General features: G+C 37.0%; 4 protein-coding genes across 6 annotated transcripts; 2 read left to right on the top strand and 2 right to left on the bottom strand.

Annotated features, from left to right (window-relative positions):
* The first annotated feature begins 410 nt into the window (after positions 1 to 410).
* Positions 411 to 4,415, top strand: LOC113287253 (formin-like protein 6). The gene is made up of 4 exons (XM_026535940.1): positions 411 to 1,992; positions 2,098 to 2,288; positions 2,864 to 3,105; positions 3,239 to 4,415. Exons 1-4 carry the CDS (start codon positions 587 to 589, stop codon positions 4,031 to 4,033), a joined length of 2,634 nt encoding a protein of 877 aa, XP_026391725.1. The 5' UTR covers positions 411 to 586; the 3' UTR covers positions 4,034 to 4,415.
* A 381-nt stretch (positions 4,416 to 4,796) lies between these two features.
* Positions 4,797 to 7,625, bottom strand: LOC113287270 (BTB/POZ and TAZ domain-containing protein 4-like). Of its 2 annotated transcripts, none has more exons than XM_026535973.1 (6): positions 6,882 to 7,035; positions 6,533 to 6,797; positions 6,263 to 6,393; positions 5,702 to 6,008; positions 5,300 to 5,613; positions 4,797 to 5,106 (listed from the first exon to the last, which is right to left on the bottom strand). In XM_026535973.1, the coding sequence occupies exons 2-6, from the start codon at positions 6,776 to 6,778 to the stop codon at positions 4,971 to 4,973; spliced, it is 1,134 nt and encodes a 377-aa protein (XP_026391758.1). In that variant the 5' UTR covers positions 6,779 to 6,797; positions 6,882 to 7,035; the 3' UTR covers positions 4,797 to 4,970. The 2 variants fall into 2 exon arrangements, with proteins under 2 accessions (XP_026391758.1, XP_026391753.1); XM_026535968.1 differs by lacking the exon at positions 6,882 to 7,035 and adding an exon at positions 7,380 to 7,625 and having other exon boundaries at positions 4,815 to 5,106.
* A 193-nt stretch (positions 7,626 to 7,818) lies between these two features.
* LOC113287277 lies at positions 7,819 to 8,852 on the top strand. The gene has a single exon (XM_026535987.1). The coding sequence runs from the start codon at positions 8,201 to 8,203 to the stop codon at positions 8,825 to 8,827; it is 627 nt and encodes a 208-aa protein (XP_026391772.1). The 5' UTR covers positions 7,819 to 8,200; the 3' UTR covers positions 8,828 to 8,852.
* Positions 8,853 to 8,886: 34 nt separating this feature from the next.
* On the bottom strand, positions 8,887 to 13,419 carry LOC113287263 (interferon-related developmental regulator 1-like). Of its 2 annotated transcripts, none has more exons than XM_026535956.1 (14): positions 13,012 to 13,419; positions 12,763 to 12,872; positions 12,002 to 12,082; positions 11,731 to 11,807; positions 11,528 to 11,646; positions 11,306 to 11,416; positions 11,108 to 11,217; positions 10,679 to 10,985; positions 10,514 to 10,591; positions 10,389 to 10,439; positions 10,178 to 10,285; positions 9,965 to 10,042; positions 9,556 to 9,639; positions 8,887 to 9,268 (listed from the first exon to the last, which is right to left on the bottom strand). In XM_026535956.1, exons 2-14 carry the CDS (start codon positions 12,852 to 12,854, stop codon positions 9,218 to 9,220), a joined length of 1,347 nt encoding a protein of 448 aa, XP_026391741.1. In that variant the 5' UTR covers positions 12,855 to 12,872; positions 13,012 to 13,419; the 3' UTR covers positions 8,887 to 9,217. The 2 variants fall into 2 exon arrangements, with proteins under 2 accessions (XP_026391741.1, XP_026391735.1); XM_026535950.1 differs by having other exon boundaries at positions 11,731 to 11,813; positions 13,012 to 13,413.
* Between the last annotated feature and the right edge of the window lie 596 nt (positions 13,420 to 14,015).

The raw sequence follows: 14,015 nt of genomic DNA, 5'->3' as shown, positions 1-14,015 counted from the left end.
TGGGTATAATTTTTTGAACTGACTCCTGGATACAAAAACATCAGCTTTATAGTATAAAGCAGATATTTTGCTTCTGACTTCTGCTTTGTAACTAGAGTTTTGAGCTTGATACCTCCTCTTCGATTAGGCTTTTGATTCTGAAACTGAAACCCGTTACATTGAGATCCAGGGTAATTTGCCGTTTTGGACAGTAAACAACCAACAACAACCTTTCAACTCCCATGAGTCTGTCCATGACTTAATTATCCAGCACAAGAGTAATAATAATCATGATTTCTTTTCTGATAATAACTTTAAAAAAATTCCACTACATTACCATTCATCATCCCTAAATTCCATACAACAACAAATTAATAATATAAACCTGACATAAAGTTAAATCAAGGAAAAAAAAAAAAAAAAGCTAGAAGAGAAAACGAAAGCACCAGAATCTTTACTGCCACTCTCCTTCTTTCTTCCCCTTTCCTCATTAAAAATTTGCAGACAAAATACTTAACCTACAGAACCTTCTTTTCTGTCAGTAAAACAAAAACAAGAACCCCAGATTTACAAACCCCAAGTTTACTAATTCTCATTCAATCACAAAATGAAGGCAAAAAATATGTTCTTGTTTTTATTTTTATTAGTTGTAATTTCAGCAATCTTAGATCTTTCAGACAGTTATACAGAGATTGAGCTTCTGGGAATGGAAATTCACAGAAGAATTCTACATCAACCATTGTTTCCAGCCACAACACCACCAGCAACCACCACAGAACCACCACCTTCAACAGCAGCTCAAATTCCAGACCCATCAAAGCAACCATTTTTCCCAGAAACCCCAAATGGGACACAAACCACCCCCACAGATCAAACCCCAACTACTAATCCAACTACTCCATCACCATTAAATGTATCTCCACAGGTTCCAGTTGCAACTTCAGCAAATCCAACTAAAAAAGTTGCAGTAGCAATTTCAGTTGGGATTGTAACATTAGGTATGTTATCTGCTTTAGCATTTTTTCTGTATAAACATAGGCATAAACATTCCACTGAATCATCATCACAAAAACTTGTTGGAACAAGAAATTCACAACAACAACAGCAAGAATCAATGCCACCCACTTCTGAATTCCTCTATTTAGGTACAATGGAACCCGCTTCGAATCGAAGAGTGAGTAATTCTAATTCTTCTGATACTAATAATTATAGTAATGGTTCACCATATCATAAATTGCAATCACTCCGTAGATCAGAATTGAATCATCCAAGTCCTGAATTACAACCATTACCACCATTGACTAGAAATCCACTCGGTGGCGATTCGTCGCCTCCCAATATATCATATGAAGCTCCTTATAGAACATCTCCTTCTGCAATGTCATCAGAAGATACATTTTATAGTCCTCAGAATGAAGCTGTGGGTGAAAGTCCTCCGATTCATCGAGGGATTTTCTTTGGTAATTTCAAGTCTAGTGTTATTAGTACTACTCCCCATTCTAAGAGAACGTCTCCGAAATCTCGTCTTTCCATTTCGTCTTCTCCTGATGTTAAATTGTCTGAGTTGAGACAAGCACCACCTCCACCTCCACCACCGCCAATACTACAACCTCCAAGAAATCAAGTTCCGAGAAGGAATACAAAATATCAATCTCCACCAGGACCACCACCTAATTTAATGATTCCTAAGGTTGTAAATGATACAAGTCCAAGAAATTTGAGAAGTAGCTCGTCGGTTCCGCTCCCACCACGGCCACCACCGCCTCCGCCACCCCTAGGAACCGCAAGATCTTTAGAAGCAAAAGATTCAACAGTACCTAGGCCGCAGTTTGTGGCGCCTACGCCTAAGCCGGCAATTCGAGCTGATATCTCATCACCTGTTGTGGAGGAGCATAATGAGGTAGAAGATGGTGATGGTGGTAGACCAAAGCTAAGGCCTTTGCATTGGGATAAAGTACGAGCGACTTCAGATCGAGTAATGGTGTGGGATCAGTTGAATTCCGGATCATTTCAGTAAGTGGCGATAAAGTTCTTCAACCGTTCTGTGTCAATTATTCTCAGTTACCTCAGATATTGAATGATTGTCATGTCTTAACATATTGTTTACTTGATATATAGAGTGAATGAGGATATGATAGAGACCCTTTTCGGGCAAAATCAAGCTCCAACAGAATCAAACAGAAGATCAAGTTTTCCTCCTGTTCCGAAAGAAAACCAGGTGTTGGACCCAAAGAAGTCACAGAACATAGCTATACTTTTAAGGGCGTTGAATGTCACTCAAGATGAAGTTTCTGAAGCACTTCTAGATGGTAAGTAACGTAATTTCTTCATTTGTTAGTTCCATTATCATTTTTTACCAGTCAACTAGAAGTAAAGAACACTAGACTGCTTGTTAACGAATGTAGTGGAGTCATAAGAGTATCTGTATGGAAACTTGGCTTCTTAGTTCTTACCAAGAATGCTCATGTCTTCCGTGTTTGTTTTGGTCTACATACAAGTGGAAGTGATAACTCTACTATCATCTCCCTATGGTGTTTCATAGGAAAAAAAGTCTGGATTGTGCTTTCTGACATAGTTGTCTCATGGAACTGCTGTTTCAAGCTAAACTTCAATGACTTTCAAATAGGGATCTCGTATATCATTTACCTTTGCTTTGTTACTAGCAATAGTTTTATACTGACCACTGGCATTGGATAATGGATTTCTCGCTTCCCTCATATTTCGGTCCAAAGTAAGAATGCAGTTAAAATTCCTTCCAGTCTAGTAGCTTTTACCATGTCTCAACACATTGTATTGCCAGACACTAGATTAATTTGCTATTTGTTCTTTTTCTTGTTTTGTTTTTGCACGGTATAAATATTGCCTGACATGTTTACTGGTCCAGGTAATCCTGAAGGTTTAGGTACTGAGCTTTTAGAAACTTTGGTGAAAATGGCCCCAACCAAAGAGGAAGAACTAAAGCTGATAAACTACAATGATGACTTATCAAAACTAGGTTCTGCAGAGAGATTCCTGAAGGCCGTCTTGGATATACCGTTTGCCTTTAGAAGAGTTGACGCCATGCTATACAGAGCCAATTTTGAAGCAGAAATAAACTACCTGAAAAAATCTTATGAAACCTTAGAGGTATTGATGGTCACAATTTATTTATCTTGTTTGTCTGTGTTGTTTTCAAATCAAGGGCTCTTTTGTTACCGCGCTAAGCTTTATATAGACTTCATACCAAAAGCAATTTTGTAAATTCATTTCATATTTTCAGGCAGCATGTGGAGAATTGAGAAATAGTCGGCTATTCCTAAAGCTTCTAGAAGCTGTTCTCCAAACAGGGAACCGAATGAATGTTGGCACAAATAGAGGTGATGCAAGAGCTTTTAAGCTTGATACACTCCTAAAACTTGTTGATATAAAAGGAACCGATGGAAAGACAACGCTGCTCCATTTTGTTGTACAAGAGATTATTAGATATGAAGGTGCCAGTGCTAAACGTGCTCAGGAAAATCCTCTGAGTGAAACAAAGCCAGGAGTGAAAGAAGATGACGTGAAGAAACAAGGTTTGCAGGTCGTCGCTGCACTAAGTAGAGAACTTGGGAATGTTAAGAAAGCAGCTGGAATGGACTCTGATGTCTTAAGCTGCTATCTTTTGAAGCTTGAGAAGGGACTTGAGAAAGTTAGGTTGGCATTGCAAAATGAGAATTCAAAAACCGAGGGGAAGTTTTTTGGGGAAATGAAGTTGTTTCTTAGTGAAGCTAAGGAGGAAATCCTTCGAGTTAAAGGTGATGAGAAAAAAACTTTATCCCACGTAAAGGAGGTCACAGAATATTTTCATGGAGATACTGCAAAAGAGGAACCACATCCATTCAGAGTGTTCATGATTGTTAGAGATTTTCTCTCTGTGTTGGATCATGTATGCAAAGAAGTGGGAGAGCTACAAAAAAGAACAGTGGTGGGAGCTTCTAGATCGTTCCGAGTCCCTGCAAACACTTCTTTACCTGTTCTTAACAGATTCAACACAAGAGAACAGGGAAGCCCAGATTGGGATACGATGTCTCCGTAAAATTGTGAAAACCAAGCACTTGAGTCTCACCAGAAAGGATAACTATGATTTCAGTCTCCGTAAAATTGTGAAAACGAAGCACTTGAGTCTCACCAGAAGGGATAACTATGATTTCAGTCTATACATAGTATACAAGCAGAGGGGAATATGACTATTACTAAGCAGGCCACGGCAGTCGAAGTCACGGGAAACAGGAAAAGGAAAATCGTAGTTGTGGTTGTGGGTTCAGGAGCTATGATAATGTGAAATCATGAACTTCCCACAGGATTGAACAGTCACAGACTGACAGCTTCCGCTGAAAGCAAATACATACACTGATGAACACACTGTAGAGGCCTTTTATAGTTCTCAGAGTAGAAATGTCATTTGAAGATTTCAAGCACCCAATGGGTACCTGTTTTAGATGTGCTAGCAGATACACATTGTAGATGAGAGTATTGGTTTTTCGCCCCCACAATTTTGACATAGTTTTAGATTTTAACCCTTACTCATATAGTCATCTCTTCAAGACACTAAGTAGATTCTTTCTATTTTATAGCTCCTGTTAGCATGTTATACATTTTCTGTTAAATATGAGAAAAATTATCTATTTGTTAAATGAAATGAAGCAGCGGTGTCTAAACATTTTTGTGTCTCGACTTGCAATACATCCTGCCCAGGAAATCACAATCCGAAATTTCAGGTTTGTGTGATACTGCTTCCAGTAACTTTTGGATTTTACAGTAAATCCTTGTTAGCATGTGTTATCCAGATTTTATGGTGATTTCCATAAGAAAGTTCATGACGAACAAAGAGTTCAGATGTGATACCCTGCTTCATATATATTTTGCGATATACAGGAAACACCACCTGGCTTCTGCCAGGATTTTTACAAGCCTAAGACATGACAGTCGTCTGTAAATTCTGAGACCTGGTTACAGGAGAGGCACACCTTCTGTCAGGCACAAACGTCAGTTGATGATCGAAAGAATGAAGGTCCGGATAATTTCTTTGCTCTCAAAATATTCTGCACCAATAACTTCCACTTGACCTCATCTTTCTTACTCTGTTGCTGTAATCTCTCCTTGAAAGTCCTGCAAGATACATTTCTCTTGGTTTGTTAGATGGCTATTTTAATTCTTGGGACTGCTAATAGGCGAACCAAGCATAGGAAGTGTGCATAACATTATTCAGCATTTTGGGTGGTGGTGATCACTAGTTTAAGTCAAAACAATGTATTATGCGCGAAATATAAGAAGAGTCGGGTTTTGATGAAAACATATTTACCTGCATAATGGAACCTTGCACTCGTTTGGTTCACTACAGAGACGAGAGTGTAGTTCTAAGAGCTGCCACATTCTTTTGCAATGAACACAGCCTCCTGGGACTCTAAGCTTGCAACCTGCGAAATGCCTCACAAGCGTCTCAAGCCCCTTACAAGCACTGAAACTACAAGGTGGTTGATCCTCTTTGAGAACCTTGTCATGGGGGCCTATTGTCCTACAACCGTCTCTACATATATGAACTAGAGCCTCCATAGCTTCGTACAGTTGTAAATATATCTTCCTCTGATCCAATCTCTTTAATCTTTCTTGTTTCCTCTGAAAAATCAAAATTAAGACTTTGTTACAACAATCATAATATAAGGGTGAATGAAAGGAGATGTGAAGCTAGTAAGTGAACTCGTACTGTATCAGCGTCGATCACAGACTCTAGAAGTTCCTTTTCTAGCATGGGATGGCTTTGCTTCATAACTTTCCATCCTTCGGTGGAGGAGATAACTAAGAAACTCTTGACGATCAAACGGTGACAGAAAAGGGAGAGGCGGGGTGCATCACAGAGGAGTGAAAGTTGAAATATGTCAATCACATTATCCGTGGTGAGTAAGCCATTCTCAAGTTGTCGCTCGCATTCTCTCTTCAATGGTGGAACCACAAAAACATGTGACAACACCAATAAAGGCAGTATAAATTCATTCATCTCCTCTTGCTCGTAGCTACAAACATAAAAACATGGGCATTTAATCAGTTTGGTGTTCAAACAGCAAGAAAAAGGTCCCCGTAGTAAATAAACACAACGGTGCTATGACAATGGTTAACAAAATTAGGGTAATGCTTCAATCTCCATGAATTCCTGGTAGTGTTTCTAAAGTTTTCAGCTTTATCATCCTAGATCATCTTGAAAGGCACCATAAAATGAAATATAAACAGCAGTAACCTGGAAGTATTGCCAGGAGAATTGAGTGCTTACCAGGAAGAGTACAAAAAGCGGATAAAAGCTCGAACTGCTTGATGAGGGACACCCCTGACAGATATTGGTTTCCGACGACCACGGCTTTTTGATTGCTTTAGCATATACTTCATTACTGGAGACGCAATTCCCTGTCACCACATAATGAAACACAAATGAGAATCTAAATGTGAGAATCCAACTCATAGTAAATGCATGATCTTAGCAAGAAATATTCAGATTCTTATATCACATTATAGATCAGACTTTTGATATAGAAGTAAGACTCACAAGAATACTAGCGTGCGCGTAAATGACACCACCATTATCAGTATTGATAGTAACATCCGTTCTGTAACCTTCATGAAACATACGCTCCCATAAATCTTTAGTGGTTGCTGCCACATAGCTGCATCCCCTCAATGGTTTTCCATCCAACACCAAACCCTTCCGACTAGAAATTCTCCTCCGAGGTTGAGGCAACGGAGGTGCATTTGGAGTAGAAGACTTCTTACAGTCCCCTCTCAACTCTTCCATGAATCTAAACGCTTCTTTCCTTAAGAAATGAGTTACAAGATTCAATAAAACTGAAAGTAATCTAAATTCAATCAAATTCACTCTATGAAAAATCAGAACTTACAATGAACAGTAACCAATTCACATAAACAGTAATCAATTCACAGAAATTCTGAATGAGAAGATGTATATTATGAATCTGTGATCATTTACTGAATCATTCATTCAAATATAAGGGTGAAATCCAAAACGCTCCAGATTTTTCAATTTTCTTTCAAAACACATGAATCCAAAATTTCACAGCTAAATTAAAGTCGTGCAAGGTCTCAAATCGAACACGTAAACATCAAAACAATCTCATATTCAACACGTACGGTTCAAGTCTGTTAAAGGACAAAAGTTTGTTTCTTCTTTTTCATTTTTGGAGATATTTCTTTCTACACCAACAAACATTGTATCACGTTTATAATGAATGAATCCAAACAAAAATTTGTTTGGTTCCACGAAGGTTCATTTTCCACCGTCGTTGAGAATCAAAAAAATCAAATTTCACCATCAAATCAAAAACAAGATTTCTGATACCTGAAAATGAACGATTCTTATTAGAGATAAAGACAGTTACCTTCAATTGCAGCTGTAATCCAAAACAAAACAAAAAAATCTCCAATCTTTTTTTTTTTTTTTTTTGATGAAATTGAATACCCTTTAAACCCCTTTTTCAGAAAGAGAGAATTACCTTCTCTATTGTTTTTTTCTCTCTGTTCTGAAAATGGGTTTAGATTTTTAGAAAGATTGACAAGGAAAACGGTAAATGAGACTGTAACTCACTGGAAGAGGAATCGAGGATTGATTATGATGATGATGATGATAATGGTGGATAGGGAAATCGCCTATCAAAGAATATAAAATGATGAATTTTCAAGATAAGTAACTGAAATCAAATTTAACAGAATTCCGAATTCGTAGTTTTCGGATAAAACCAATATTAGCGGGAGGAAAAATATGAATTTCTGTTATCGAGGATCTGTCTCTGGGTTTTATAAGTTTGTTCACTTCATCTTCAACTGATTAACAGAAATCTTAACAACTGATTCCTGCCTGTTATTCCATTTTCAGAATTTATAGTTAAAAAAGATAAGATTTTTTTTTAAATTAGATAAAATCCAGACATTTATAGGTTAATCCTCCCTATTTATGAATTTTATTTCTGAATATCTTTTTTATTTTATTTTTGATTCTGCATAGAACCACTAAATCTTGTTTGTATCACTGCCATGAAATCTCTGCTGTTTACGTGATAGATTTTCATCATATTTTGCATTGTGGTCCAAACGGCCCTTGACCCGTAATTCGGCCCGTGGCCCGTTTTAAACCCATGACCGTTAGAATTTCATTGTCTTTCTCTGAATCTGTAATCAGCCAGCCTTCTGGAAACTAAAAACCATGGCAGAAGATGGAGAAACTTCAAAACCAAAAGGTCTAATCATACCAAACAAAGAATTTATAAAATCTTTTCTCACTTCAGCAAAATCAGATCCAACTCTAACACATGAGCTTCGTCAAATCTCTTCAACTCTCTTAACCCAACATTCAATCCCATATAAATCATTAAGACAAATCTGGTCTAAATCTCTCCCTTCAGCTAGACCTAATCTGCTTCATCTATTTTCTGGTTCTAGTTTTGTTTTCTCCAGCCCTGAACCTAGAGAGAAAAGCAAACAGCTTCAGGAGAGATTGAAGAAGCTGTCGGATTTGGCTGAACGAAGAGAATATAAAGAACTTGTTAAAGATATTAGTCCTGTTGAACAAACTGATGAGCCTTTCTCATCATATAAAGATCAAATGGGGTTTGGTTTCCACGTTGCTGTTACTATGTTTACGGGTTATCTGATGGGATATGCTGCATTCAGAGCTTTGTTTAATCATAACCCTGTCATGAATGCTGCTGGTGGTATCCTTGGACTAGTTTTTGCAATGCTCTTGGAGACGCTTCTTTTCATAATTAAAACTTCCAGTAACGAACCTGGATCCTTATCATCTGATGCTTCAAAGCTAAACAAATGTCAGTAGCAACATGTCAACAACATATGTGACTTAAACTCTGAAGTTCATTTTTGCAACATTCTGCATTTTGGAGCTGCTGGCTTTACTGTAATGCATTTTGGACCATGTAAAAGTGTATACAAATGTCAGAAGCCTATTTTTTAAATAATATATCAGGGAAAGACACATAAATGATTGTTCTAAGATGCTGCATTCTGTTGTATTTCTATTGATAGGTTGAAAGAATTTGGATTAGCAATAAATAGCTCCAAACATTTCTGTGCTGAAGGCGTTTTAACTTCTAAGCCTTCTCCTGATTGTGAATGTAATTGAATAAAATTAAAAAAAAATTGAATCGAATGAGAGACTGTTCACGGTTCAGTGGCCAGCATTGTTAGAAGGACCCGGTCAACTATCTTACAAATCTTCACCTTCCAATCCAACCGCCATATGACCAGCATTCCTTGTCTGAAACACAGACACCATATGAATAGATTAGTTCTTCCTGAATAGATTTATGAATTCTTTCCAGCAGGAAATAAGCTCAGCACCAAACATAGTAGTATGAACACTAGATATATAACCATTCAAAATAGGAATTTCTGATGCTTTTTTATCTGATGGACAGGAATTTGAGTGTTGAACAAAAGATGGTTTTTCCAGATAAAGCAAAAATGCTTAATAGTGAGCATTACATGTAGATATTTGATGATTGGTGTTTATGATTAAGAGGTTTCTAGTTCAATGAGGATTACCTGAGATATCAAGCGGTTCTGCCTCCGCACCTGATTTTTTGCCTTTTTGAGGGCAGGGTTTGGACACGCTGACTTCTTCTTCTTCTACAACCAAGAAAAGTTCAAAAAATATAAAGTATTAACACCATTTATAAAGAGAAAGTCTTGGAATCCAATGGATAACAGTTATCTATAACATTCAGCAACTCCTGTCAGTGTAAAATAGAGGTTGAAGCTCTCCAGGAAGCCTCTACATAATGCCCCCAATCACTCTTTTCAAGCGTGGGGGCTTTACCCGCTCAACCATCAGAAGAGGGCTTTTTTGCATCATGCTTTTTGTTATTCTCTTTTCTTTCATTTTGGCAGGGGGCAAAAGTTTTGTTGAATTCAAATTATATACATAAAATTTAGGAGCTTTGCCCATGTATACCTGATACGGCTGCCTGCCTTCTATTTCTTCTTCTTTTAATTTCCATGGGTTACCTTGGTAGAAATTTTTGAGAACGACCTTCAGACAAACATATTAGACAAAACAATATCATAAGGACGAGAGAAAAGGTGTGTGGGTGGAGGGATGAAGAAAATAACACATTTCAGAGACACAAACCTACAAAGCCTAAGTGAAAAAGAAGAAAAAACAAACCTCTTCATAATCATATGTGAACATATTAGGCAGAAGCTGGTTCTCACTTGACATATGTTGTTTTTCCTTTGGTTTGAAGTCAAAAACATCATGAAGAAATTCATTTTCCTGTCTCAATGTGCACAAGGGATCCATGGTAAATTGACAAATGCACCAAATGGGAAAGTTTATCAAGAAGATTTAGAGAGAAGTGATGGGCAAAATCCCTCACCTGCATGTGCTTCACAAATCCTGGTCCTAGAAAGTGCATCATAAAGTTCACCTAGATATCAAATGATACTTCTAAGATATTGACATTGAAAGCAAAGAACAATATTATAAGAAACTATAAAATACCTGAAGCAATCGAGACCATGTAGATATACTAAGCCCACTTCTTCCCACCTTTATTGAAGTTTTAACGCGAACATTGTCCTGCGATTCATATTATTTATGATGATCAGAAACTTCCTGAATATAGTCAGTATGTACTTAGAGGTAGATCTTTAAATAAACCATTACCTCAAGAAATCTCAATACATCATCAATAAGTTTTTTCTTACTATCATTCTTATGTACAACTTCATCACCTGCTTCCAACGAAAGGTTAGTCATTTGATTTAGGATTTTTTCCTTCAATCCTTCTATGTCCGAATGGCTTTCCTGACATTTACTTCCTTCATGCACCAGCTGTACTTTAGAACTCTTAGCTTCACTACAGAATTTCTCCAGCGACCCCATTTCAAAAATTAGAGCTATTGCTTCAGCAGCTCCTATGCGTACAGAAAGGTCATCATGGTCAAGTAGATCCGAGAAGTAAGACACCGACCTGCGTCAGTTTCCAACAGCACTCAAAACTTACTCCAGATTAGATGGCACAACACACCACAAAAGAATGAGTGAACATTTATTACATTTAAGCAAATTTTCTGAATAATGCATAGTACTTACTCTTTCCAACATGTTTTATTAACCTTCAACACGTCCATGGTTGACAGAAGAAATGACCAAGCTGATAACGCAGTTGTTAATACTATTGCACAAGTTGTAGGTGCAACCATCTGAAAAGTAAAATGAAAAAGTGAATAATTTCATCCAAAAGAGATGAAGACAAGTCAGAAGGATTCAGTTTTGGGTTAAAACACATACATTATTACCAAGTTTCGGGTGAAAAAATTGCCACATAAGTTGCATCGATCTTTCAGTCTCACTGAGATCGTCTCCTCCTACAAAAGTGATGATGGCTAAGCAGTCCAGTAACTACAATAAGACAAACCGCGTAGCAGAAACACATTTAGTTTGCATCACAACTGTTACATGTATCAGAAGTAGAGAACTCCAGAAGCTGCTAACTTTGTATATCACACTTACAGATGATATCTCAACTGGATCACACTTAGATTGAAGAGCTTCGGAAAGAGGGGGAAATGCATCCTCCAATACTTCATGTGCCAAGTCATCCTTGCAACCAATGGTGATAGATAAAAACCCTAGAGAAACAAAATGCTGAAGTTATATTGTCCAGTAAAATTAAGGTAGAAGCAAATATTTTACTTTAATGGGTTAAAGTGTACCAATGAGGCGACAAGCTAGATATATCTCCTTGCTAGATCCTCGCTTTACAGAATTGAAGCATTGATACAGTAAAGTACTGCATCTTTAGAAACAATTACAGAGTCATTAGTACACAAGAAAATCTATATGCAAAAGATATTGTATCAACTTAAGTTTGATTTTGCTTGATCCCATGATAAATACAGATTAAGCCAAAATCCAGTGGAATCAACCAACAAAACCTCACAATATTGAAATTATAACAACTGTCGAAAATCTAAATTTCCTTACTTGTTGACCAGAAACTCATTTTGTAAGTTCTTGCAAAATTTATCAACAAGCATTGCCAACGCCATCTCTCTTGTGGACCCCCTTTAACAAATAACAGATGAAAAAGTCGATTTAAGGCAGTATCGTTTTCTAAGCAGAAAGTAGTAGAGTACCAACAGAAAGTTTGACGAAAAACGTCAAGACAAGCATAAATGTCTGCTCTCCAACACCAAATATCAATCAAAACCCTAGAAGCATAGCAGGCTCTTCATTTGAATTATGTAGCAGGTATTTACACCTCAAGAAGATGGATTCTTGGTAGTACTCGTAACAAATATAAAGCTGTAGTTTTAAGCAAACACAACCATCGAACATGCTTAACGTGATTTATTAAACAAGAAAGTAAGGCAATCACAGCATAACCACGTTTCAAGCTAATACTTTATGTTCAGTACATTCTCGTTTGATTTGTTTCTAACTAGATTCATGATAGTGTCTTCTGGTATATTTGCAGAGGTTCAATCAGTCTTAAAGACAAACTAATAGAAACAAGAACATAATTCTACTCTGTCCAAAAAAAAAAAAGAACATGATTCTACCAGATCATCACTGTTCCATTGTTCTACCAGCAGTCAGCTAAGTCACAAAACTCTACATAATAATGCCCAACAAGAAAAAATAGCTCAATAGGCATAGTTTAAAACAACTAACAACAAATTACTTTAATTAATTGACTTGCACAATCCAAATCCTAAGCTTTGGAAGTAAAAGTGTAATAGTACCTTTTATGAAACAATCCGTCAAGACATTGATCCATTGACTTGCTTTTAGAGTTCAATTCTTCTTTACTCAGCAACAAATTTAGGTTAAACATGGTTAGGGCTGCCACAATCTATAACAGGAAACAAGGACAAAAAATAGGGATATTAATATAATACAGTAATCAAAGAACCCCTAACTAATTTATGCAAGGAGAAGAAGAGGAAATCATAGATTCATAATTAGAAAGACAAAGAAAAAAAAAATCTTACTTGTTCCTTCAGGATTCTAGTTCTGCATTTGATTAATTGCCTTCAAATATTATACAGGAACAGTATATAATTGAGTTAAGCATAATATATGAACAGCAGCTATGGGAAGAGAAGAAGATGAATCATCCGGGAGAACTCCAGCGGGAATTTAGATCGTTAAGAAATACGGATAAAAAGGATGTTCTACTTCTACCCAAAAAGGAATTTTAAAATGAATATCCAAAAATGAATTAAAAAAGTATTTTATGTAGCTGCTGGGACCAGGTCTCCGCGGCCGTAACGTGGAATTCTTACCACTAAGCCACAGCCACTTTAGTGCTCAACGCTGCAAGAAAAAATCTCTGTTGCAACGCTGCAAGGAATCCAAGCGATCAAGGGTGTAAGGTGCACCAATGTTCATCACTATGATGTCGAAGATCATTTACTTGGGTTCAAACGATACCTAGAAATGAAAGTCCTGTTAAAAAATAAATTCCAACAAAAACTAGCTTAGGAAGTCACTTTGTTGTTTTCTAAATTGAGCCAAAGTGTCAGTGTCAGTGTAGTACGGTGCTAAAGTTTGGATGATGATATCAATGACCTTAAACTAAAAAAAAAAGAACACGCGATTACTTTTGGGATCAAGTTTGAACTCACCATGATGAAGTTTACTTGTCAATTTTTTTTACAATAAAATAAAATTTATAGTCCGGATCTTGAGCAAAAGGAGTATAGGGAGAGTAGATCATTTTAAGTTGTTCTTTCTTTTGCATAATGTTAGAGTACTAACACCTTGTTTGTTTGCGGTTGACTCATCTGAGTCATCTGGATCTGAATCGGCTGGATCAGAGTAAAATCACCTGACTCATCTGGATCTGACTCACTAAGATCTGAGTCAGAAAATATGTTTGTTTTGTGAGTCAGAGGTTGACTCAGACCCAGACGCCGAGTCAGCTGCAAACAAACGAGGTGTAAGTGTAAAAGATCAAATGGGGTTTGGTCTCCACGTTACTGTTACTATGTTT

This window comes from Papaver somniferum, chromosome 1, assembly GCF_003573695.1.
Source record: "Papaver somniferum cultivar HN1 chromosome 1, ASM357369v1, whole genome shotgun sequence".
Taxonomy (NCBI): domain Eukaryota; kingdom Viridiplantae; phylum Streptophyta; class Magnoliopsida; order Ranunculales; family Papaveraceae; genus Papaver; species Papaver somniferum.
The sequence above is the reverse complement of the archived record's forward strand: the minus strand, read 5'-3'. Positions and strand labels throughout refer to the sequence as shown.